Below are 22423 nucleotides of genomic sequence, written 5' to 3' on the forward strand. Positions count from 1 at the left end.
TTTGTATTGTTCATTTCTCTTTTTGAAATCTTAAACTTTGAATAAATATCATATATATATATATATATATATATATATATATATATATATAGACAGTGGACCGGCCCGCAGCTAAAAAAATTTGCTGACCCTGGCTTAGGGGGACAGCAGCCTGATGTCTCATCACACACACACACACACACACACACACACACACACACACACACACACACAAACTATTGTCTGACTCTTTGTGACCCCCTGGACCAGAGCACGCCAGGCACTCCTGTCTTCCACTGCCTCCCGCAGTTTGGTCAAACTCATGCTGGTAGCTTCAAGAACACTGTCCAGCCATCTCATCCTTTCACCCCCTTCTCCTTCATCTTTCCCACCATCAGGGTCATTTCCAGGGAGTCTTCTCTTCTCACACACAGACCTATCATGGATTAATCACCATACTGTCCAATATCTCAATACTCTTTCAGGAGAGACAGTTCACACATTCGGCTTGTAGTGGAGCAGCCCATACAAACCAAGCTTATGATACTTACTAATGGGATTGACAGAGTAAAGCAAAATCTCTGCAAAGTGCTTTAGGTAAAGCTGAAGATGGATTTCAGCACGAGAGAATTGAGGGCATGCCTAATTTGATGTGGGCATATTTATTTATGCATATTTATTTGGGAATATGTTCCACAGAGCACAGTTCTGAATGAACAGGCATAGCATTGACCTGCAACTCCTATGCCTGTTTATTGACATATATGCAAGTTGTTATCCTGAGCCTTAAGGGACACGGGTGGCGCTGTGGGTTAAACCACAGAGCCTAGGACTTGCCGATCAGAAGGTCGGCGGTTCGAATCCCCGTGATGGGGTGAGCTCCTGTTACTCGGTCCCTGCTCCTGCCAACCTAGCAGTTTGAAAGCATGTCAAAGTGCAAGTAGATAAATAGGTACCGCTCCGTCGGGAAGGTAAACGGCGTTTCCGTGCGCTGCTCTGGTTCGCCAGAAGCGGCTCAGTCATGCTGGCCACATGACCCGGAAGCTGTACACCGGCTCCCTCGGCCAGTAAAGCGAGATGAGCGCCGCAACCCCAGAGTCGGCCACGACTGAACATAATGGTCAGGGGTCTCTTTACCCTTTACCTTTATCCTGACCCTTTGAATTAGAGATACTGCCATGGATTAAATCCTAGTACAGTGGTACCTCAGTTTAAGAACAGTCCTGTTTATGAACGATTCGATTTACGAACTCCACAAAACTGGAAGTAGTGTCTAAGAACGGAATCCACACGGTGGAAGGGCACCGCCGGCGGCAGGCCTCATTAGGGAAAGCGCACCTTGGTTTAAGAACAGACTTCCAGAACGGATTAAGTTCATAAACCGAGGTACCACTGTACTTTGTTCTATCTAGCATGAAGCTTATACTCCCTCTTGTGGCTCTTTAGACAGCAAGAAACTGGTGTGGGTTGGAGCCAAATTCACCAGAAAGGAGTTCAATGTTTAATAAGCAGCCTGGCTACATACAGTGATTCCACGACTTTCACAGACCATCTGAAAATTGCTGAGGGTTTTGGCAGATCACTTTATAGTTTTTGTGCCTGTGGTAGCAATCATAAACTGCTGTGCTAGATGCCGCATGGTTGTTAATTGTGTTTTTATTGCTTTTAGAAATTTCTTATGTTGTATTCTTTTGCATTCAACAGAATTCAAATTGGAAACACAATAGAAACACAATGTAAGAAATAAAAGCCACAATTTAAATGCAATTTAAATGCAACATTGATATTTAATGTGACAGATGTGCCACCTCTCGTCTTCAATCAACTATCCACAGATACACTGCGGAACACTTAAACAAAGCAATGGTGGTCCATAGACCAGTTTGGGAATCTCTGACTTTGGTAAAAATCACTCTTGCAAAAGGCTTCAGTATTTCTTCTTATTAAAAGGAAATTGATATCTTCCTACCCGCTCCCCCGTCACCTTCCATGAATCATAACTGAGGTTAGTAGCACTTAAGAACCTAGCCTCATGAAATCAACCCCGTTGGTCCATCCAGGTCAGTACTGCCTACACTGATTGACAGCATCACTCCAGGGTTTCAGCCAGGTGACATTCTCCGCTCCACCTGGAGGCGCTGGCAATAGAACCCAGGAACTTCTCAATGCAAGCTAGATGCTCCCAGCCACAACCTTACGTTAGCACTTGCTGCTTCCCTGGGATTTATTATTTTTAAGGTGCCTGAACAAAAGTTCAAAAATGCCTGCACACATGCCAGAATCGAGGCGGGGAGCAGAGAACCGGCGATTTAGGGAAGGGAGAATAAGCTCCATCCAGATGAATTTTGCGGACAGAGAGTGGCACCAGAGCCATCCAGATCCATGGCGGAAGAAACCGCAGAATGGGACCTAAACATACACGACCCTCTAGGGGGTCGTCAGCTGCCCCTTGGGCGATCGATTACCCAATTGCCGCTGTTTCGAGCGGGTCGCTGCGCTTCGGATCCTCGAACCGAATTGAAGCTGTCAACGTTTCCCTCTTTAAAAGGGAAATCCCCTTATTCGGAATAGGATTCCTCGCAAGGAAAGGGAAAAGTTGACAGCTATGAACCCAATCACCCCCCATTTGTCCTCATCGCTTTTCCGGGAAGCGCGCAAATTTGGAAACGCGTTTTGGGATTTCCCTTGGGGTGGAGCCACCTGGAAAGAAGCGGCGGGGAGTCACCATATAAGCGGCGGGGAGCAAAGGCCGCGCCAAGGCGAGCCCACCAACGAAACCGCAGCGAGCCGAGGTAAAGGGCAGGCAGGGGCGGAGCGCGGCGCCGGCCGAGTCAGCTCCGGCGGCGGAAGAGGCGCGCGAGGCTCGGCGGGGTCCGCCAGCCCGCGTGCGCCTCGGCGTGCGCCTTTACGCGCCGTGGCGAAGCGCTTCTGGCGTTGCAGCGAATAGAAAGCCGGGTGCGCGCGGAGATGCGCCTTCCGAGGGAACGCGTGGCGATGGTTCGTGTCTCAGGTAGGGTCATCTGCGCTGCTTTCTTAGCGGAGATGACCGTTTCCTGAGGGTTCGCGTGGTCGCGCCGGCTGCATGTGGGTCTGTGTCTGGTATGTGTGCAGATACAGGTCTGGACCTGATGCTGGGGCGGACTTTGGTACTACTGCGCCCTGAGCGAGGACAAAGTTTGGCGCCGCCCCTGAATATTTATTATTTCCACATTTTGGTACAGTTGCTTTTTAATGGCTCTTCTCAATAGGTACCCTTATAAACATAGTTGGTTATCATCGCCATCATCATCACCAGGTCTTCTCTGCGGTGGCGCCCTCCCATCAGATGTCAAGGTGATAAAGACCGACACAACCTTTAGAAGACATCTGAAGGCAGCCCTGTATCAGGAGGTTTTTTAATGTTTGACGTTTTGTTATGTTTTTAGATGTGCTGGAAGCCACCCAGAGTGGCTGGGGAAACCCAGCCAAATGAGCAGAGCATAAATAATAAAATTATTATTATTATTATTATTATTATTATTATTATTATTATTAGCCTCTTCGGCACGGTGCCTGTGTAGATGTGCATTCCGAGGGAAGGTAGGGGTCGTCAGTGCTGTTTTCGTGGCAGAGATGACGATTTCCTGTGTGTTCATGTGCGACTGGTGCATGTGTGTCTGTGTCTGGTGGGAGGTATGAGACATGCATGTGTCTGTGCTGGTGTACATGTGATGCTGTCATTAAGGACATGAAGTTTTTGACAGGTGCGTGCGTGTGTGTTTGTGTGTACAGATGTGCATATGAGGCTGTCGTTAAATGTTCATCAGGTGTACGAAAGAGACTGTTCTTTGTTGAGCAGAATTCTTCTGCTATATTATAGGGTTTATTTAAAGTGCTATAATACTGCAAATCCACATGCATTCTAAAGCACATTCAACATGGTTTCCCCCAAAGAATTCTAGGAACTGTAGTTAAGGGTGCTAGCATTGTAGCTCTGTGATGGGAGGTTACAGTTTCCAGGATCCTTTGAGAGAAGTGCTTTAAATTGTGTTGAATGCGTTCTGTGGATCCGCCCAAATTGGCTGATTTGACCACTTCATCAAGTCTCTTTTTCGAAAGAATCCTGTCTTACGGATATAAATGCCTTTCTGTCTAAGCTACCCACCCAAATTAATCATGTAACTTTATACATTTAAATTGGGAAGTATATAAGCTAGGGAGAAAAGCAGTGTTTGCATGCATAGCAGTGTTAGAAATTCCCCAGGAACATTTTGCAACCATGTGGAGATGTCTTGATGCCAGATTGGCGACTGACATCTCTGTCTGGGTGGGCCCTCCAGCTTTCTTAAGGAGATAAGGAGAAGAGCTTATTTATTGCATTCACATCTCAACTTTTTCTCCAAAGAGTACATGGTTCACCCGCTACCACTCCGCAGTTAATCCTTACAATGACCCACAGTGAGCTTCATAACCGAGTGCAGATTTGAACCCTGATCTCCCAGGTTCTGGCCTGACACTCTAACCACTACACCACACTGGCTTCCTAGAGCACTTCTGCTGTGGGGCAGTATGGGGAAATAAATGTGGGGAAAGCAAAATGTCACTTAGAGAAAGGATCTGAAATATTTTCCTTGAAGCTTGAAATTGTTTTCTTCTGGATTGTTTTATTTTATGTGTTAAAGTGTTGTAAACTGCTTTGAGATTTTTCCCCTTTAAAATATAAAGTGGTATATTATTATTATTAATAATAATAATAATAATAATAATAATAATAATAATAATCCACTGCAAAAGGTGCCTTGGTATTCCATTGTGGCGACTATGTTCTTTTTGCTCAAAAGGAGTGAGGTTTTCTTCATTCTCTTAAGCCAGCCTTCCACATTATGCAACCCTGCTCTGGTTTTATATCTCTAACTGACCCTGTGCTGGCTGGGGCTGTTGGGAGTCGTAACCCAAAACATCTGGAGCGTGTCTGAGATGACTTCAGTTGGGCTACTGTGGTTAATTCTTTTGGTCCTAGCAGAGATGTCTGGGATCCACACAGAGTTTATTTAAGTAATAAACTTTTATTGGGTAAAGATTTATTCTTAATTGAAAAGATTTGTGTGGCTGGATGCTTCCCAGATCCTTGCGCTATTAGGATATGAGGTCTGTGTCTTGTTTCACATAAGCATAACACACACTTTTCATCTTATATCTTGCTTGGCTTAGCATGTGTTTGGAGAAGGGCTGTGGCTGAGGGTCAGAGCATGCCAGCTCCTTGGGATCTCTAGGTAGGACATAGGAAGACTGCCTGGCAAAGAGCCTGGAGAGCCACTGCCAGTCCGTGTAGACATTATTGAGGGTGTTGAACTGCTCTTACTGTCAGAATATTCTTCCTGAAATTTAATTGGAACCTCATTTCTTGTCATTTGATAGATAGATGGCTGGTTCCTATTTAACATTGTGTATGAGTCGTATGTCAGCTCCAGTCTCTTTGTGCATCTTCTACTTAATGCACCTGTCTTCAAAGAAACCTCATTCTAAGATAAGACATTGGGCTATGATCCAAGGCTAGGTGGTGTAATCCATAGGTAGCAAGAAGTTACATGCTTCTTGCGACAGGGGGATGTAGACTAGGGAGCTCAGAGGGAAATGAATTGAACTGGCCGTGGACAGATTCACACCATAGATGGTTTGGATTGTGTGGAACTAGTTGATGGTTAAGGGACGCGGGTGGCGCTGTGGGTAAAACCTCAGTGCCTAGGACTTGCCGATCGCATGGTTGGCGGTTCGAATACCCGCGGCGGGGTGCGCGCCCGTCGTTCGGTCCCAGCGCCTGCCAACCTAGCAGTTCGAAAGCACCCCTGGGTGCAAGTAGATAAATAGGGACTGCTTACCAGCGGGAAGGTAAACGGCGTTCCGTGTGCTGCGCTGGCTCGCCAGATGCAGCTTGTCACGCTGGCCACGTGACCTGGAAGTGTCTGCGGACAGCTCTGGCTCCCGGCCTATAGAGTGAGATGAGCGCACAACCCTAGAGTCTGTCAAGACTGGCCTGTACAGGAAGGGGTACCTTTACCTTTACCTTAGTTGATGGTTGCTTGAAAGTCCCCAAAAAACCCAGCCATGCCATAATCCTGAAATGCTCAAATGTGTTGTCAGAAATAGCAGATAAACAGTTGTCTCGACAGCTTCTGTGTGCATGAGTTCATCTATTTAGCAAATAGTGTAAGTGGGACTACAGCTGTTGTCAGGATAAGGGTGTCTGGTCCAATTAAAGACCCTCCTGGTAGTAGTGCCACCTCCCATTGCTCTTACCAGATACTGGGAACAAAATGCAAGCTCTCTGGGAAATCTCAGAGATTTGTGCATCTCTAAGCAAGGGTCTCTATGCCTGAGGCTTCTGTTAGAATTCCTGATTTATGATTGCAGTAATGGGATTTTTGTCTGTCACATGATGGTGTTTGTTTTGACTCCATAGAGTGGGAAGTGACGGAGACAGGATGTTTGTGTTACTGTGTTCCCTGAAGTGGGACTATTGTCCTTTGTTCTTTTTCTCTTTGCTGTCTGATGCTATAGAGAGAGGGAGCCATGTTGCAGTGCTCTCTGTGTGTTTATATGTAAATAAAGTAGATTAGCCAAAATGCTGAGTTGCTGAGGTCTGTCACGCAAGTTGCGCAAACTCTGCGGATCCCTAAGTGTGCCGGTGTCGGTTGGCATCGGTCGCTGTGATATTCGGGCAGAAGAAAGCTTTTGAAGCTCCCGAACGATTGAGGGAGGGAGGGAACATGCTAATTGGGCATGTGTCTCTACCAGGGTCCTACTCAAGTGTAGGCTGAACTCCTGACAGCTTCATCAGCTAGCACAAAATGATAAAAACTTCTTCCCCAGCCTACTCAGTGGCCAAAAGTCTGGGCACTGGACTTAGAAATTGGACCTCCTTCTCAAGAACTTATGCCAGTGCTTTTAAAGCAACCATCTTTTATTTGGAATAAGAACATGGAGAGGATCCTAGGACCCAGTGGGATATAAACTGACTAACAGCATAAATCAACAGTTTAAGAGTATTGGGAGTACAGAATGTGAAAATAAGAAAGGACTATCTTATCCTTGCCAGATGCTCATGAGCCTGGACTACCCTGCTTTTCCAGCAAAAGCTGGTTCATGTGCCTTCAATGTAAAAAATAAAAAATAAATAAGGCTGGAACAAGAGTGGAACAAGAGGGATAGGACATAGGAGAAAAGAAGAGGGAGATGCTGAGAGCATGAGGTAGATGCTATCTTAGACCCTTATTCTCATACCAGAAAAGAAGAAGAAGAAAAAAGATTAAAATAAAATTAGATTCTGATTATTCTCGTTGTCCTATTTCTCATTTCGTTATTCTACATGCAGCACCTTATTATTATTTTTGCTTTCCCAGTTCTTGTCAAGAGTACTTTATTATTTATCGCCTTAGTTTTGCAAGAATCATTCAAGGTCTGCCAGGAGATTTTTTTGGTTACAGTGATTTTTCAGATAGTCTTTAAATATTCTCCATTCTTTATGTACCTTCTGCATTCTTCTACTTTTTTCTGATTGCAAAGCCTTTGTACAGATCCTCAAAACTAACCTGACGTAATGCATCTGCCTCTATGCTTAGTTGAGGTGAGGCATCCAGCCTGCCTTGTTGTATCGTTGTTCTGTTGGGATTTTTTAATATACTTCAACTGAGAAAATGAATGCTCAGCTAAGCAATTTGTGACCATTTATGTTAAAAATCCAGCGATGGGAAATCTATGTGGTGCCCTTGATGCCCTGGGCACGCGCTTATTTTGCTTAATGATTAATCCAGCCTTGACACTAATTACATTGTGGGTGGATGGATGGATGGGATGCTGCTAGGCCTGAGATAAGGACTCTAAGGCTTCAATTTCCTTAAATGAGGGAGTAACATTCCCAGGGGCTCAGCTCACCCTCCCAGACCACACAACCCTCCAGATACTCAATCAGCTCAACACAAGGCATGGATACCATCTCTTCACATGATCCTCCACTTGTCTAATCCTCACACCTGTCTGTGGTTTTGAGGAAGGGTCAGGGCAGCTCTGAAAACTAGCCCCCTGTCCTGTATATTCCTCCCGCCCCCCCAAAAGGGAAACAGCCAATATTGGACAAATTAAGAAGGTTCATTCTACTCTCCAAAGAACAGAACATTCCGTCCCTCCGCATTCCTGCGCATTGTGTTCTTTACGGTCTCTTAACACTCTGTTTCCTTTCACTTTTTCTTTCCCAGAACTACATCGTCTGCAAACACAAGAGAAGGGCGCTTTCCGTAAGCTGAGTCCGTGCTGCAGCAGACCCCACCTGATTCCAAGAGAGCGAGCAGGACTGTCAAGACCCTCGGAAGTAGTATGCAACTCTACAGCAAGCGGAACTCTTTCAGGACGCTCTCGGAGGTAGAGTTCCCGGCTCCCTTTTGCTTTCAGAGGTCTAGGTTTGCAAGCATAAATACGCTTGAACAGGGTAGAGTTGGAGGGTCCAACATGGGAGTTGTAGTCACCTGGAAGGCACCACATTGGCTACGCTTGGTGTAGAGCAGGGTTTGCCAAACGTGGGTCTCCAGCTGTTGTTGGACAACAACTCCCATCATCCCTGACCACTGGTCCTGCTAGCTAGGGATGATGGGAGTTGAAGTCCAACAACAGCCAGAGACCCAAGTTTGGGAAACCCTGGTGCAGAGAGAATGGAAGAAGTCTCTCTCTCTCTCTCATGACTCTATGGCTTGGCCAAGGGTTGGGGCATCAAGGCCTATTAGCCATGACAGCTAATGTTCAGAAGCAGCCTGCCTTTGACTGCTGGGGAGGGTGCAGGGGGTTGTGAAGCGCAAGGAAGGAGGGCTATCTTCCTACTCGTCGTATGGACTTCTTGGAAGCAGTTGAACTGGGATGTTGCCAAGTCAAGCAGAGTTCGCATATGTTAAAGAGAAACAAGGAACACAGGAGGGGGCAGGGGGCAGGTGAGCCAATATCCTAAGCGAGGGTTGCATGCATTGCTTTAGGGAAAGGCAGCCTGTTCCTAGTCTCAGGGCTGTTGTCTCTGCAGGGGAAGGAGGACTTGGAGCCTGCACTGGCTTTTTGGTCACAGAGGTGGGGATGAACAGTAGAAGAAGACTTTTGTGCTCATTAATAATAATAATAATAATACCCCACCCATCTGGCTGGGTTTTCCTAGCCACTCTGGGCGGCTTCCAACAAAATATTAAAATACAATAGTCTGTTAAACATTAAAAGCTACCCTTTAAAGGAACCTAAGAAGAGTGAGTGGCACTGAGGTCTAAACCACAGGGCCTAGGGCTTGCCAGTCGGAAGGTCGGCGGTTCGAATCCCCGCGATGGGGTGAGCTCCCGTTGCTCAGTCCCAGCTCCTGCCAACCTAGCAGTTCAAAAGCACGTCAAAGTGCAAGTAGATAAATAGGTACCGCTCTGGCGGGAAGGTAAATGGCGTTTCCGTGTGCTGCTCTGGTTCGCCAGAAGCGGCTTAGTCATGCTGGCCACATGACCCGGAAAAACTGTCTGCGGACAAACATCGGCTCCCTGGCCAATAAAGCGAGATGAGCGCCGCAACCCCAGAGTCGTTCGCGACTGGACTTAACTGTCAGGGGTCCTTTAACTTTACCTTTTTTCAGAAGAGACTGGTGGGTCAGGCCAGTGGCCCATCTAATCCTGCGTCCCATTCTCACAGTGGCCAACCAGATACTTGGGAGAAAACTCCTCAAGCAGGATCTGACCACGAGGATACTAGCAAAATGTTAGAAATCTCACCCAATGGCAGAAACCTTTGTCAAGGACAGTTACTGGGAAAGGAACACGGTTGCTGCATCCAGCTCACTTGCACTCTCCCCCTTTGCCTTCTAGTGGGTGGTGCTCTACATCCTGCTCCTGGGCCCCCCGTGTTCCGGCAGCTACCCCACCTACAGCAGGCGAGATCGCCGGACCAATGAGGTGTTTGTGTGCAAGCAGTGCCCGCCGGGGACGTACGTGGCTGAAGAGTGCACCAATGATAAGGACACCGTTTGCCAGCCCTGCCCCGCTCTCCACTACACGCAATACTGGAACTACCTCAAGAAGTGCCTGTACTGCAACGTCTTCTGCAACAGCCTGGAAGAAGAGGTGCGGCCGTGCAACGGCACACACAACCGGGCGTGCCAGTGCAAGGCGGGCTACCACTCAGATTTGGATTTCTGCATAAAGCACTCTAGCTGCCCCTTGGGAACCGGAGTTGCTCAGCTTGGTACGTATTGCAAGCGGCACCCTCACTCTTGAACCCAACAGGCACCGCTCTACTGGGGACAGCCCTCAGTTTAGGCTGGCTGTCCCTGGTAAATCACAGAGGTTAGAATCATAGAATTGTAGAGTTGGAAGGGGCTCACCAGGATCATCTAGTCCAGGCATAGGCAAACTTGGCCCTCCAGACGTTTTGGGACTACAATTCCCATCATCCCTGACTGCTGGTCCTGTTAGCTATGGATGATGGAAGCTGTAGTCCAAAAACATCTGGTGGGCCGAGTTTGCCTATGCCTGATTTAGTCCAACCCCCTGCAATGCAGGAAACTCACCTAAAGCATCCCTGACAGATGGCCATCCAACCTCTGCTTAAAAGCGTCCACTCAGGGAGAGTCCACCTTCTGAGTGAGTCCATTCCGCTGTTGGAAGAACCCTTCTCATCAGAAAGTTCTTCCTGATTCTTAGTCAGAATCTCCTTTCTTGTCATTTGAGTCCATTGGTTAGAGTCCTACCCTCCGGATCAGTGGAAAACAAGCTTGCTCTCTCTTCCATGTGACGGACATCTCACATCCCTCTTCAGACATCTGAAGATGACTGCTGTATCACCTCTCAGTCTGCTCTTTTCCAGGCTAAACATACCCAGCTCCTTCAATGGTTCCTCTGTTTACAGAGCCTTGATCATCCTGGTTGCCTGCTTCTGTACACACGCCAGCTTGTCAATACCTTTCATATACAGTGGTACCTCGGGTTACAGGCGCTTCAGGTTACAGGCGCTTCAGGTTACAGGCGCTTCAGGTTACAGACTCCGCTAACCCAGAAATAGTACCTCGGGTTAAGAACTTTGCTTCAGGATGAGAACAGAAATTGCGTGGCGGCGGCAGCGGGAGGCCCCATTAGCTAAACTGGTGCTTCAGGTTAAGAACAGTTTCAGGTTAAGAACGGACCTCCAGAACGAATTAAGATCTTAACCCGAGGTACCACTGTATTGTGGCACCCAGATGTCCTGGAATCCAACTAGGCTGCTGTGAAGAACGGGCTTCTTCTGAGATGTGACTGCTGTGAAATCTCTCTCCATTCAAAGCTTCCAGTTTTAATAAGTGTAAATAAATCATATTTACATATATATAAAGCTTGGTTTCCAGCTTAGTTTTGCAGTTTGATGTTATAACATTCTTAAACTTGCATCTCTTCCGGAGGAACAACAACTTGTTGGCGTTGCCTTTTCCTTCAGGGCGCAGCTGTAGAACCACCTTTGCCAACCTGGTTGGCGCAGCCCGTCTTGTCACCCTCTCACGAGGCTCGTTTTGAGCCGTGGCGCCTACTGAATTGTAGGGCGATGCTGGGATTCCCCTCCTAGCATAAAGAGCACACTCTATTCTTGGCTTTTGAAACAGGATGGGAGAGAGTTGGGCAGTGGCTGGAAGCTGCAGGAGGCAAGAGGGCTCTTGTGGTCAGATCCTGCTTTTGGACTTCCCATAAGGGGCATCTGGTTGAGAACAGGATTCTGGACTAGATAGGCCATTGGCCTGATCCAGCAAGCTATTCTTACGTTCTTACATGTGCTGCGATTACTCTGTAGGGAGGGAGAAATGTGAGTGTGTCCAAAGTCCCCTCTTCCAGCTGCTTTTGGTTTTGCAGGGCCAAGCCTCTGCGTTCCAAACAGGTCCCCATCCCAGGCGGAGCTCTCTGCATTCCTAACAGCAAGTGCCCCGGCCATGATCTAAGTGGTGTCTGAGGTCATGTCTGTCCCTGGATCACCAAGTGACTTGGCAGGAGACCAGCGCTGTTCCACTTTCTCTTTTCTTTCTTAGGGGGATCCTCTGGCATCATATTTCAGTGAAGGCGAAAGTTGCATATCTTGGAAAGGCAGCCTGGCTTTCATAAACGCAGGGCTGGGCTCAGCTTCCATGGACAGCTCATCTCCCCTTGTCCTTGGTTCTCACTGAAATGGCTTTGCAGGGGGAATTATGACTGATAAAATGTGACGCTCTGTACTCCATGAACAGTGGGGAATTCTGGCAAGGCTCTGCAAAATAGACAGTTGCCATCAGGGCTTTGCATGGGTTTGAAACCATGTGTGTGCCACCTGTTTAGGGAAGCTTTTAATGTTTGATGCATTACTGTATTTTAATATTTTGTTGGAAGCTGCCCAGAGTGTCTGGGAAAGCCCATCCAGATGGGTGGGGTATAAATAATAAATATTTGTTATTTATTATTTATTATTTATTATTTATGGAGGTGCAGAAGCAAGCATACCGGCCAGAAATTCTCCCTGCATTGCAACATCAGTCTGGCAGCCCTTATTCATTTGCCTTCCTCTCGCCAGTGCCTCTAGCAAACATCTATGTTTTCTGGAGTACAGTTCTGGTCATAGACCACATGGCTCAAGTCCTCTGTTCTGCCCAATGGGAGATGGTATCAAGTCACAGGTCTGGATGAGGCCTTTGTCTCTGCCTCGGACTGGGTGTGCTCAATGGGTGGACTCAGTTCAGAGAAGTTTTGTGGTTCAGTGGTGTTTTGCTGAGATTCTTCTCTATATGTTCTGTAATAAACTGGATTTTGGACTTTGAACAAGTTATATTATTCACATACTTTGTGGCAACCTATACCTGACTTAGAATTCTGCTTTTTACTGAATCAGGCTAGCGTAGTGGATTTTCTTCAATTAACTCCTCCAGTTGTGAAGTTTATGACCACTTTTGTTTTGGTCAGAACAACTGCGGCCACTGGGGAACACACAAAAGTGAAGTCCATAAGTTACACGGGTTCACCTTAGCTTTACGTGTTGAAATGGTGGGAGGAAATGAAACCTTGTGGACCCACGTGTGTGGTTTGATCTTCTTGCAGTCCATGGGACTCTCAAGAGTCTCCTCAAGCACCATAATTCAAAAGCATCAATTCTTTGACAACCAGCCTTCTTTATGGTCCAGCTCTCACTTCCATACATCTGGGAAAACCACAGCTTTAACTATATGGACCTTTGTTGGCAAGGTGATGTCTCTGTTTTTTAAGATGCTGTCTAGGTTTGTCATTGCTTTTCTCCCAAGAAGCAGGCGTCTTTTAATTTCGTGACTGCTGTCACCATCTGCAGTGATCATATTCTGCAAATAATAGATATACTGATATTACGCTATACTACACTGAAATGTTTAAATGTTTGATTGCCCTTGAATTTTCCCAATACACTTGCCATCCTCTCCTGCCACACCCTTAGAGAACCCCAGTACCAAGTGGTCCTACAAGACCCTCAGCAATTTTTTAAGTGCTACATGGGGGTGGGGTAAGGCATTTGGGAGCCGCTGTTCTTAGACAATGCCCAGCTCCATTCGGAATTTGCATGCAGTGCTTGCTCACAGCTTCTTCTTCTTTTGCCATGGCTGCATCTTACAGGCAACCCGCAGGAGGACACTACATGTATCCCGTGTCCTCAGGGGACCTTTTCCGACTCTGTTTCCAGCACTGAGGTGTGCCAGCCTCACCGGGACTGTTCTAAGCAAGGCCTGGCAGTCAACGTCCCTGGGAACCAGTTCCATGACACCTTCTGCACCGCTTGCAAGATGAGCAAAGCCAACATCACCAAGGACAAAGCAGATGAAGCGCCAGGTGAGAAGCTCCATGGAGGCACAGGTACCCCCCCCCACCCATTTCAAATGGACATCAAGCACTTGTGACTTACCTTCAGCAAAATACTGGGCCCTGTAATTTAGGAGCTCTTTTGTGCCCTTTCCAGAACTCCCACTCTTGCCGGCTTATGGTCCGTCCACCCCGTGCTTTTAGAGCACTCTTATTCCACTTAAATAATCATTGAGAATCCTGGGAACCGTAGTTTGCTAAGGGTGCTGAGAACTGTAGTCAGCACCCTTAACAAACTGCAGTTCCCAGAATACTCCATGACTGCTGTAACATATGGTGTGTGGCAGCCTCGTTCTGGGTCTGCTGTAGTTTCTGAGTCATGCACATAGAGCACATTGCAGCATAGCTGTCAACCTTCCCTTTTTTGTGGGAAATTCCCTTATTCCAGCACCGTTTCCCGCTGCTTCCCTGGATTGTTAGATATCCCAAAGACTGTCCCCAGGACAGGCGAAGCTGCTGATCCCTTATTTCTGAGGCTGCTGATCCCTTATTTTCAAATCTGAAAGTTGACAGCTATGCATTGCAGTAGTCATGCCAAGTTTCATACACAACACTTTAAAGCTGGGTCAGAGAGCCTGGGAATTTCAAAAACATCACTCTAATGCTGGTCTGTTGAGTTGCCAGTGGATTCTATTTTCTGCCCTTGTAACCTACTCCACAAATCCCTTTTTGGATTGAAGCATGGCTTATCAGGTGCCTAAAAACAACATGTAGAAGTCTACTGAATAGTAAAAGGTAAAGGGACCCCTGACCATTAGGTCCAGTCGTGCCCGACTCTGGGGTTGCGGCGCTCATCTTGCTTTATTGGCTGAGGGAGCTGGCGTACAGCTTCCGGGTCATGTGGCCAGCATGACTAAGCCGCTTCTGGCGAACCAGAGCAGCGCAAGGAAACGTCGTTTACCTTCCTGCTGGAGCGGTACCTATTTATCTACTTGCACTTTGACGTGCTTTTGCACTGCTAGGTTGGCAGGAGCAGGGACCGAGCAACAGGAGCTCACCCCATCGTGGGGATTCGAACCACCGACCTTCTGATCGGCAACTCCTAGGCTCTGTGGTTTAGACCACAGCGCCACCCACCCACTGTAATATGAGCCTGGCACTAGAGGCCTTATTCACACCACCTAATACCGAGACCTTTTTTGTTCCCCGCCCTGCCTTCTCCAGGAATCGGGAGTGATTGTCAAGACGCCATAATAGACTTTGTCCCTTACCAAGTCGGGTCGCAGAGACGGCTGGAGAGACTGCTTCACAGAATCAACGGAAGTGCACCTGCTGCAGGTTGTGATGAGAAGAGCCCATTAGTGCTCCAGGTGGAACTCCATGCCTTCCTCATCCAGCTCAAGGACACTCTGGGGCAACAGGCCGTGGTGCAGAAGCTCTGGAAAGCCCTGGATCACATGAAACTGCAGAATATACAAAAGAAGATCCAAAAGCATTTCTTGAGCTCATGAGATTGGACGTGGGTTCAAGTTATAAAAAGGATATGCACAAGCGCCTCTGAGAAAAATAACCAGTGCCATTTTGATCTGCGACTGGGACTTTATCTAAGAGGACATTGTCTTCCCTTGGGCTTTGCTTATTAAAAAAAATCCCCCTCTTTGAAAAGAAGCAAAAATTAATGGACACAATTTTTAACAAGTCTGATTTCCCCTCAAGCAGGGAAAATGTATTCCCTGATGTATTCCTGCAATGTATTCCCTGATGAAATTGTGCACCCTGGGGGTCCTGAACTTCCAAGGAATTGGTTTTTTTAAAAGCATTTAACTCAGTATTAGGGTGTGTGTTTTTTAAATGTGCTACTTATTCTCCCCTGCCACCCAAACAGAAGACGCAAAACAAGCATAAATATATCAATAATAACTGATTTATCCTTTCCACAATCCTATAACTGCAGCCCATTTGTTCCAGGGGAAGAGATGGTTTATGTTGGATTGGTTACACTTGCATATTGTTTTTTTATATTTTAATTTATCTTGCCATTCATAACTCTGGTTTTCTTAGTTGTTAGCATTTTTATATTGTCACAACAAAAAAAGAGGTTGGTGACCAGACAGGATTATCAAGAGGCTAAATCTGTCTGGAAGGCCAGTGCATGCATTTAAGTTTCTAAAATATATAAGCCTAATATTGCCAGATATATCAACAGCATGTTCCACATGAATGAAACATGGGGAAGGGAAAAACAAGGAACAGTCTATGCAGACAAACTTTCACAAGTCAAAATTAGTTGAAAGCGTTACCCTGGCATGGGGCCCAGGAATTGTTCCCACCCCGGGTAAGAGCCCAAAGCGCCGGGCGCTGGTTCTTCAAACAACAGCTGAGATTCTCAGGAAGTTCAACATGACCTCGGGATGAGAGTAGATACAACATATTTTTAAATCCAGCATCATTTTCCAAAGCTTTATTCCATTTGCTGGAAACCACAGGCGGGGAGAGGGCTCTTGTTTCAAATCCTGATTGTGGATCTGGGGTGGGGGCACTGTGAGAGTAGAATGTTGAACTAGATGGGAAACGGATCCAGCAGATCCTCTTCTTAATATTCTTAACACCATAATTTTAACCTTTTTTAATAAAAGAAATCCATTGTAATTTCATTTCAAGTGGTCGAAAAGGCTCTGGAGGCCTGGGTCCAGATTGACAGCCAGTGTGGCCTAGCGGTTAGAGTGCCAGACTAAGACCTGGGTTCGAATCCCCACTCTGCCATTAAGCTCACTGAGTGACCTTCGACCAGTCCCTGTCTCTCCGCCTAACCTACTTCACAGGGTTGTTGTGAAGATAAGATGGGAAGGAGAGAACCATTTACGCCACCTTGAGCTCCTTGGTATATAAAGGTGATGAATGCATGAATGGATTGTGGAGGTAAGGACCCCCTTAAATGGTCCTGGGTTGGTGCTTCCAGGTCCAGCCTGCCCCAGGTAGTGGCTCTTGGATCTGAATACTTGCCTTGTGTCACACCAATCTGTTAGCTGTAAGCAATAAAAGTTGTGGGCATTTTTATCCCATCTCTCATGTGGTTCGATTCTTGCTTTTCTGCTCTGCTCCATTGGGGAGCCTCAGTGGATTGATTAAATGTGACCGGCAAAAGTAGCATATTGAGCCAAGCGCTTTGCAAAAGTAGAATGGTGATTTCCACATGGCATTGTTTGGAATTTACTGCAAGAATGCCTCTCTGGTTGTGGAAATTCTAAGGTTTTCTTAGCACATGGGTTGGTAAGGCAAGTTAAGAGAAGGAAACAGGAACTTCCCTTGAGAGTAAAGTTTGCTGCCTTGGATAATAATTACAGTATTATTGATTTATTAATTCCTCCTAGATAAAGGTCTCAACACAATGTATGACAGAGACAATTCAAAACATAAAAGGGCTAATACATTTAAAACAAAACTAAAATCCTAAGAAGTGGACACTCGTCACAATGACCCACTTCACCAGCTGGGAAAGCCCGCTAGAGCAAAATGCCTCCTGTTGTTTCTGGAAAATGCAGATAGTGGACTCCTGTCGCATGCCAGCATAACAAGGGCAGCCACACAGATGCAATCTCCATTGTTTATAAACCACAGGACACAGAATGAATTTTGTGCATTTCCTTCTCTTGATTGCTGCAGGAGATTCCAGATAGACTAAAATGATGTGCCGTGGATTAAAAAGAACAAAATAAAATTTTACTGTGTCCATGCTTATACTAAGACTGCAAAAAGGAGTGCAAGACAACAAGGGTTGCAGTTCACAAACCTGTGGGCAAAGACAGAATAGCAAATCTGGAGCAAGCATTGACATTTGTCCCTTCGCAAAACTGCAAAAAAAAATCCTAGAGATTGACAGCCGCCTACCACAGTGTTTTTGACTTCCTGCTGGTGCCTCGGGTGGTGAAGTGGCAGGATGGGCAGTGGCTTTCCAAGCTTTACCTGGGGGTATTGTAGACTTTCTGCATGCACAGTAGAGGTACACACACACACACACACACACTTTCCTGACTCCACCTCTTTGAAAATTCACCATGGATTTCTGAGACTCTGCCAGGGCTTATGCACCATTGGCATCAGAAGTCTTGCTGCACCAGCACCTTTGGCTGAGAGATGATGTCTCTGAAGGTCAAACTACACCTGAAGGCTATTAAATGTCTTTGCATCTAACTGGCAGCTTTGTTTACGTGCAAACAACGTACGGAGAAGGTGGGGATTGATTGTGAAGGAGATCAGACCAGGCATGGAGAGGGGATTTGTTCCTTACCTACTGCATATCTTGGGGGAAATCCTTCCTTTGAAGCTAGTATTTGCGTTAAGAAAAGTCCTCCACTGGTACCTGTAGGAGGGTTTTATTCCAAAGCAAGTAGACTATGTTGGTATTGCAGCCGGAATGTGCCTTCGGGTGAACTCGCCCCAGAGCACAGTCCAAACACAAAGTCTGCGTGTGCAAGATTTGTTTTCTTTGCAAAGTCGTCTCTTTATGCATTCTCCTGCTAAATATACACATGCTGCTGTTCCGTTAATTGGAGCCTGTTATTAAAAGGTGTTTTGCATTTTTAGACTTAATCATTCAAGCATTGCAAACTTATGGGTTTTTGAAAAATTATTGATAATATTAAATCCATTTGTAGCATTTCTGGATCGGTTCAAAGTTAAAATGTACTGCTCAGAAATATACTGCTCAATCAGCAAAAGCTTCTAATATATAACAATATAACATATCCATTCAAAGTACCAACAATATCAAACATTAAATGCGTGCGATTTGTCAAGCCATAAATAAAACCAGCACTTTATGAACAAATATGCATAATAAAACTGCATGTCAGTAATTATTTGTCAGGGTCGATTTACCAGAACAATTTTTTTAAAACCAAAAACAATTCAGCGAAGAACCTGAATGAGCAGGAAGTTGCAGAGAGTAGGCTCTGCTCACTGAAGAGACTGATTATTTGCAAGGAGGGTGTGGTTTTATGGGATTATTTCCATATGCATTGTTCTGCCAGCATTTTGGTATCAAAATTGCTACGTCGTTTGCTGGCTGGGTTTCCAGGCAATGCGCCCACAGAAACACATGCTTTGAGATCTTGCTTTCAAGACTTCACACTTCTCCACCCCAGCTGCCTTTGTATACATTTCAGCCTCAGACTGAAGCACTCTGGGCAGTTATGCTGAATCACTTGGAAGCTAGAGTTGGCAGGCGCAAGCAGGCACATGCCGAGATGATCCCCGGTTGCACTGAGTGCATGACTAGACCACTCAGACATTAAGGCCTCTCACTGCCATCAGCAGGTGCGTCAAGTACCCGCCACAGCGAGCAAACAAACGGGCTTAAATTAGAAAGCAAAATATCGGTTACGGGGATGCGTTGCCACAGAACGTCTCTCTCACTTGGAAAGAATTCTGCCGTATCCCTGCCCGGAGATGACGGCAATGAACTTTTCACATCAGACAGCGGGGATTCCACAAACTCTGTACAAGGGCTTGCTTCAGGACTTCGGCGTACAGAAGTTAGCCAGCTGTGACATATAAGTGTGCATTCGCTTTCCAAAAGAAAAAATAGAAGTGAATATGTTCAATCTGGTTTATTTCCCTCCCCCCCCCCCAAACAAATTGTTGTCACGTACTAGCCAGGCTCATGTGTGGAATGGCCCATAGCTGCCAGTTTTCCGTTTCAATAACAATAATAATAATTTATTATTTGTATCCCCACCCATCTGGCTGGGTTTCCCCAGCCACTCTGGGTGGCTTCCAACAAAGACCAAAAATACACTAAAATGTCACACATTAAAAACTTCCCTGAACAGGGCTGCCTTCATATGTCTTCTGAATGTCAGGTAGTTGTTTATCTCTTTGACATCTGATGGAAGGGCATTCCACAGGGCGGGCGCCACTACCGAGAAGGACCTCTGCCTGGTTCCCTGTAACCTCACCTCGCAGGGAGGGAACCGCCAGAAGGCCCTCGGCACTGGATCTCAGTGTCCGGGCAGAACGATGGGGGTGGAGATGCTCCTTCAGTTCTACTGGACCGAGGCCGTTTAGGGCTTTCAAGGTCAGCACCAACACTTTGAATTGTGCTCGGAAACATACTGGGAGCCAATGTAGGTCTTTCAAGACCGGCGATATGTGGTCTCGGTGGCTGATCCCAGTCCCCAGTCTAGCTGCCGCATTCTGGATTAGTTGTAGTTTCTGGGTCACCTTCAAAGGTAGCCCCACATAGAGTGCATTGCAGTAGTCCAAGCGGGAGATAACTAGAGCGTGCACCACTCTGTTGAGACAGTCTGTGGGCAGGGAGGGTCTCAGCCTGCGTACCAGGTGGAGCTGGTAGACAGCTGCCCTGGACACAGAATTGACCTGTGACTCCCAGGCTGCACACCTGGTCCTTCAGGGGCACAGTTACCCCATTCAGGATCAGGGAGTCCCCCACACCAGCCCGCCCTCTGTCCCCCAAGAACAGTACTTCTGTCTTGTCAGGATTCAACCTCAATCCATTAGCCACCATCCATCCTCCAACTGCCTCCACACACTCACACAGGACATTCACCTCCTTCACTGGTTCTGATTTGAAAGAGAGGCGGAGCTGGGTATCATCTGCATATTGATGGACACCCAGTCCAAACCCCCTGATGATCTCTCCCAGCGGCTTCATGTAGATGTTAAAAAGCACGGGGGAGAGTACAGAACCCTGAGGCACCCCACAAGTGAGAGCCCAGGGGTCTGAACACTCATCCCCCACCACCACTTTCTGAACACGGCCAAGGAGAAAGGAGCGTAACCACTGTGTAACAGTGCCCCCAGCTCCCAGCCCCTCTAGACGGTCCAGAAGGATGTTATAGTCAATTATATCAAAGGGAGAGATCCAGCAGAACTAGGAAACAGTTTGAATTTCAAGGGAGATTCCTTTCCCCATTCACAGCACATGGGATGAAATCCCCTATCTCATGGTCCTATCTGGTTGGGGATGGTTGATAAAAGTGCCTTAAGTGCTGGCACACAAAGGCTGCCACAGGCCGCAAGAAAGAGGCAGGGGTAAAAGGTGTGGGATGTAACCCATCGGAGCAGTCAAATACAACATTCCTTGTTTGCCTAGAGTGGACACAGATGGGGGTGTTGATCCAGCCAGTTGAACTTCCTGTTACACCTGGTCTGGAGCATCCTTCCCTTCCATGTGACCATTTAGTGTCCGTGATCCTTGCAGACCCCACAAAAGGTCCGGTCACGCAGCTACCTCTTTTGATGCCTTTTCTTCTCTTGGACTGCACTGCTGGCTCTCTGCCAGCAGCACATGGGTGCATCCTTATAAGGATGTAAGCCACACTGTATCTGTAACTACAGTACAAGCTAAAGCCTGCCTTCAGAGATCCAACCGTGAACTGAATGTGAGTAAACTTTTTATTACTTTTAAAAGAAGCTTCTTGTGTCTTTATTCTTTTTAGGAGGGATAAAAGGGGTCTTACCAGGAATATACTCCAACCTGAACAAAACAGATTGGATTGCTTAAGTAAAGAGATTCAAATGAATCTACCAACTAGCTTCCTGCTGTATACTGGGGAATGTCACTCTGCTGCCGACTCACAAGCGTGGGTTAGGAAGGATACTATTAAATCAATATATCCCCTCCTAGTATCTGCAATGTTCCCACAAAAGGCACCGGTGAGTAACATCACACACACGAAAAGTATTAGTCCTCATGAAAACACCAAGTCCACTCCACTGTGCCATATTTTGGTCAGCCAATTAACCCATGTCATTAAACCTGCCCAGTTGACAAGTGACAGCGCTTGACTTCTTTGATGGCTGTCCAAGGTGGAAATTCATTCTCTACACAATCTATGCAGGCAACAGACAATACTGGGATTATCTAATACCCAGGGCTTGTGCTATTTAACAGGAGGGCGGGAATGGAAGTGAGACATGATTACATGCCAGTGAAATTCCCCTCTTTGGTTTCTTTCTAGATTAGTCAAGTTGTGGTTTGTTTATTGTTTCAGTCTTCCCCCCTCCCTCGAGAAACCTGAGTGATTTTGCAGGCAATATTGTAATTCCAGTGTCATAAGATTGCATCCTTACTCATAATGAAAGACATGGACCTTTCGAAGCTGGGTTTCTAAAGCAGCACAGTGTGTTCTTCCTGTCGCTAGCAAAACCTAAGTGGGCTACATCGTTTCATGTAACCACATACGGCTTTCCTGAAATATCCCAAATCTCTCTCTCTCTCCCCTTCCCTTCCTTTTTCTCGCATCAAGTTCCTGATTGGAAGCTGCCCAGAGTGGCTGGGGAAACTCAGCCAGATGGGCGGGGTATAAATAAATTATTGTTGTTGTTGTTGTTGTTGTTGTTGTTGTTATTGTTATTCCCCTTCTCCCCCAACCCATAACGTGGTAGGAGGGTTATTTTTTGGGGTGAAGGGCGAGTTACAATTTTTATTATATTTCAAGAACCATCCTGGCAAGCTGGCGGAAGGCAGCCTGGGAGAGAGACACAGAGATCATAGAATCATTGAACTGTAAGGTTGGAAGGGACCCCGAGGGTCATCTAGTCCGACCCCCTGCAATGCGGGAATCTCAAGTATCCAAGACAGATGACCATCCAACCTCTCAATCTCCTCTGTCCCATGCGAAACATAC

General features: G+C 46.6%; 1 protein-coding gene across 3 annotated transcripts; it reads left to right on the plus strand.

The window, feature by feature from the left end:
* The first annotated feature begins 2637 nt into the window (after nucleotides 1–2637).
* Nucleotides 2638–16834, plus strand: TNFRSF6B (TNF receptor superfamily member 6b). Of its 3 annotated transcripts, none has more exons than XM_083507701.1 (5): nucleotides 2638–2771; nucleotides 8211–8373; nucleotides 9831–10206; nucleotides 13590–13802; nucleotides 14997–16834. In XM_083507701.1, the coding sequence occupies exons 2-5, from the start codon at nucleotides 8329–8331 to the stop codon at nucleotides 15281–15283; spliced, it is 921 nt and encodes a 306-aa protein (XP_083363827.1). In that variant the 5' UTR covers nucleotides 2638–2771; nucleotides 8211–8328; the 3' UTR covers nucleotides 15284–16834. The 3 variants fall into 3 exon arrangements, with proteins under 3 accessions (XP_083363827.1, XP_083363828.1, XP_083363829.1); XM_083507702.1 differs by having other exon boundaries at nucleotides 2741–2989; XM_083507703.1 differs by lacking the exon at nucleotides 2638–2771 and adding an exon at nucleotides 3218–3369.
* Nucleotides 16835–22423: the final 5589 nt, after the last annotated feature.

Source organism: Podarcis liolepis (assembly GCF_965112155.1).
Source record: "Podarcis liolepis genome assembly, chromosome: 6".
NCBI classification, from domain to species: domain Eukaryota; kingdom Metazoa; phylum Chordata; class Lepidosauria; order Squamata; family Lacertidae; genus Podarcis; species Podarcis liolepis.

Bases quoted from the DNA above. Each gene is read 5' to 3' on its own strand.
- TNFRSF6B (XM_083507701.1), top strand. From the start codon at position 8,329: ATGCAACTCTACAGCAAGCGGAACTCTTTCAGGACGCTCTCGGAG. The intron at 8,374-9,830 runs GTAGAGTTCCCG...TTTGCCTTCTAG, and splicing joins CTTTCAGGACGCTCTCGGAG to TGGGTGGTGCTCTACATCCT. The intron at 13,803-14,996 runs GTGAGAAGCTCC...TGCCTTCTCCAG, and splicing joins CAAAGCAGATGAAGCGCCAG to GAATCGGGAGTGATTGTCAA.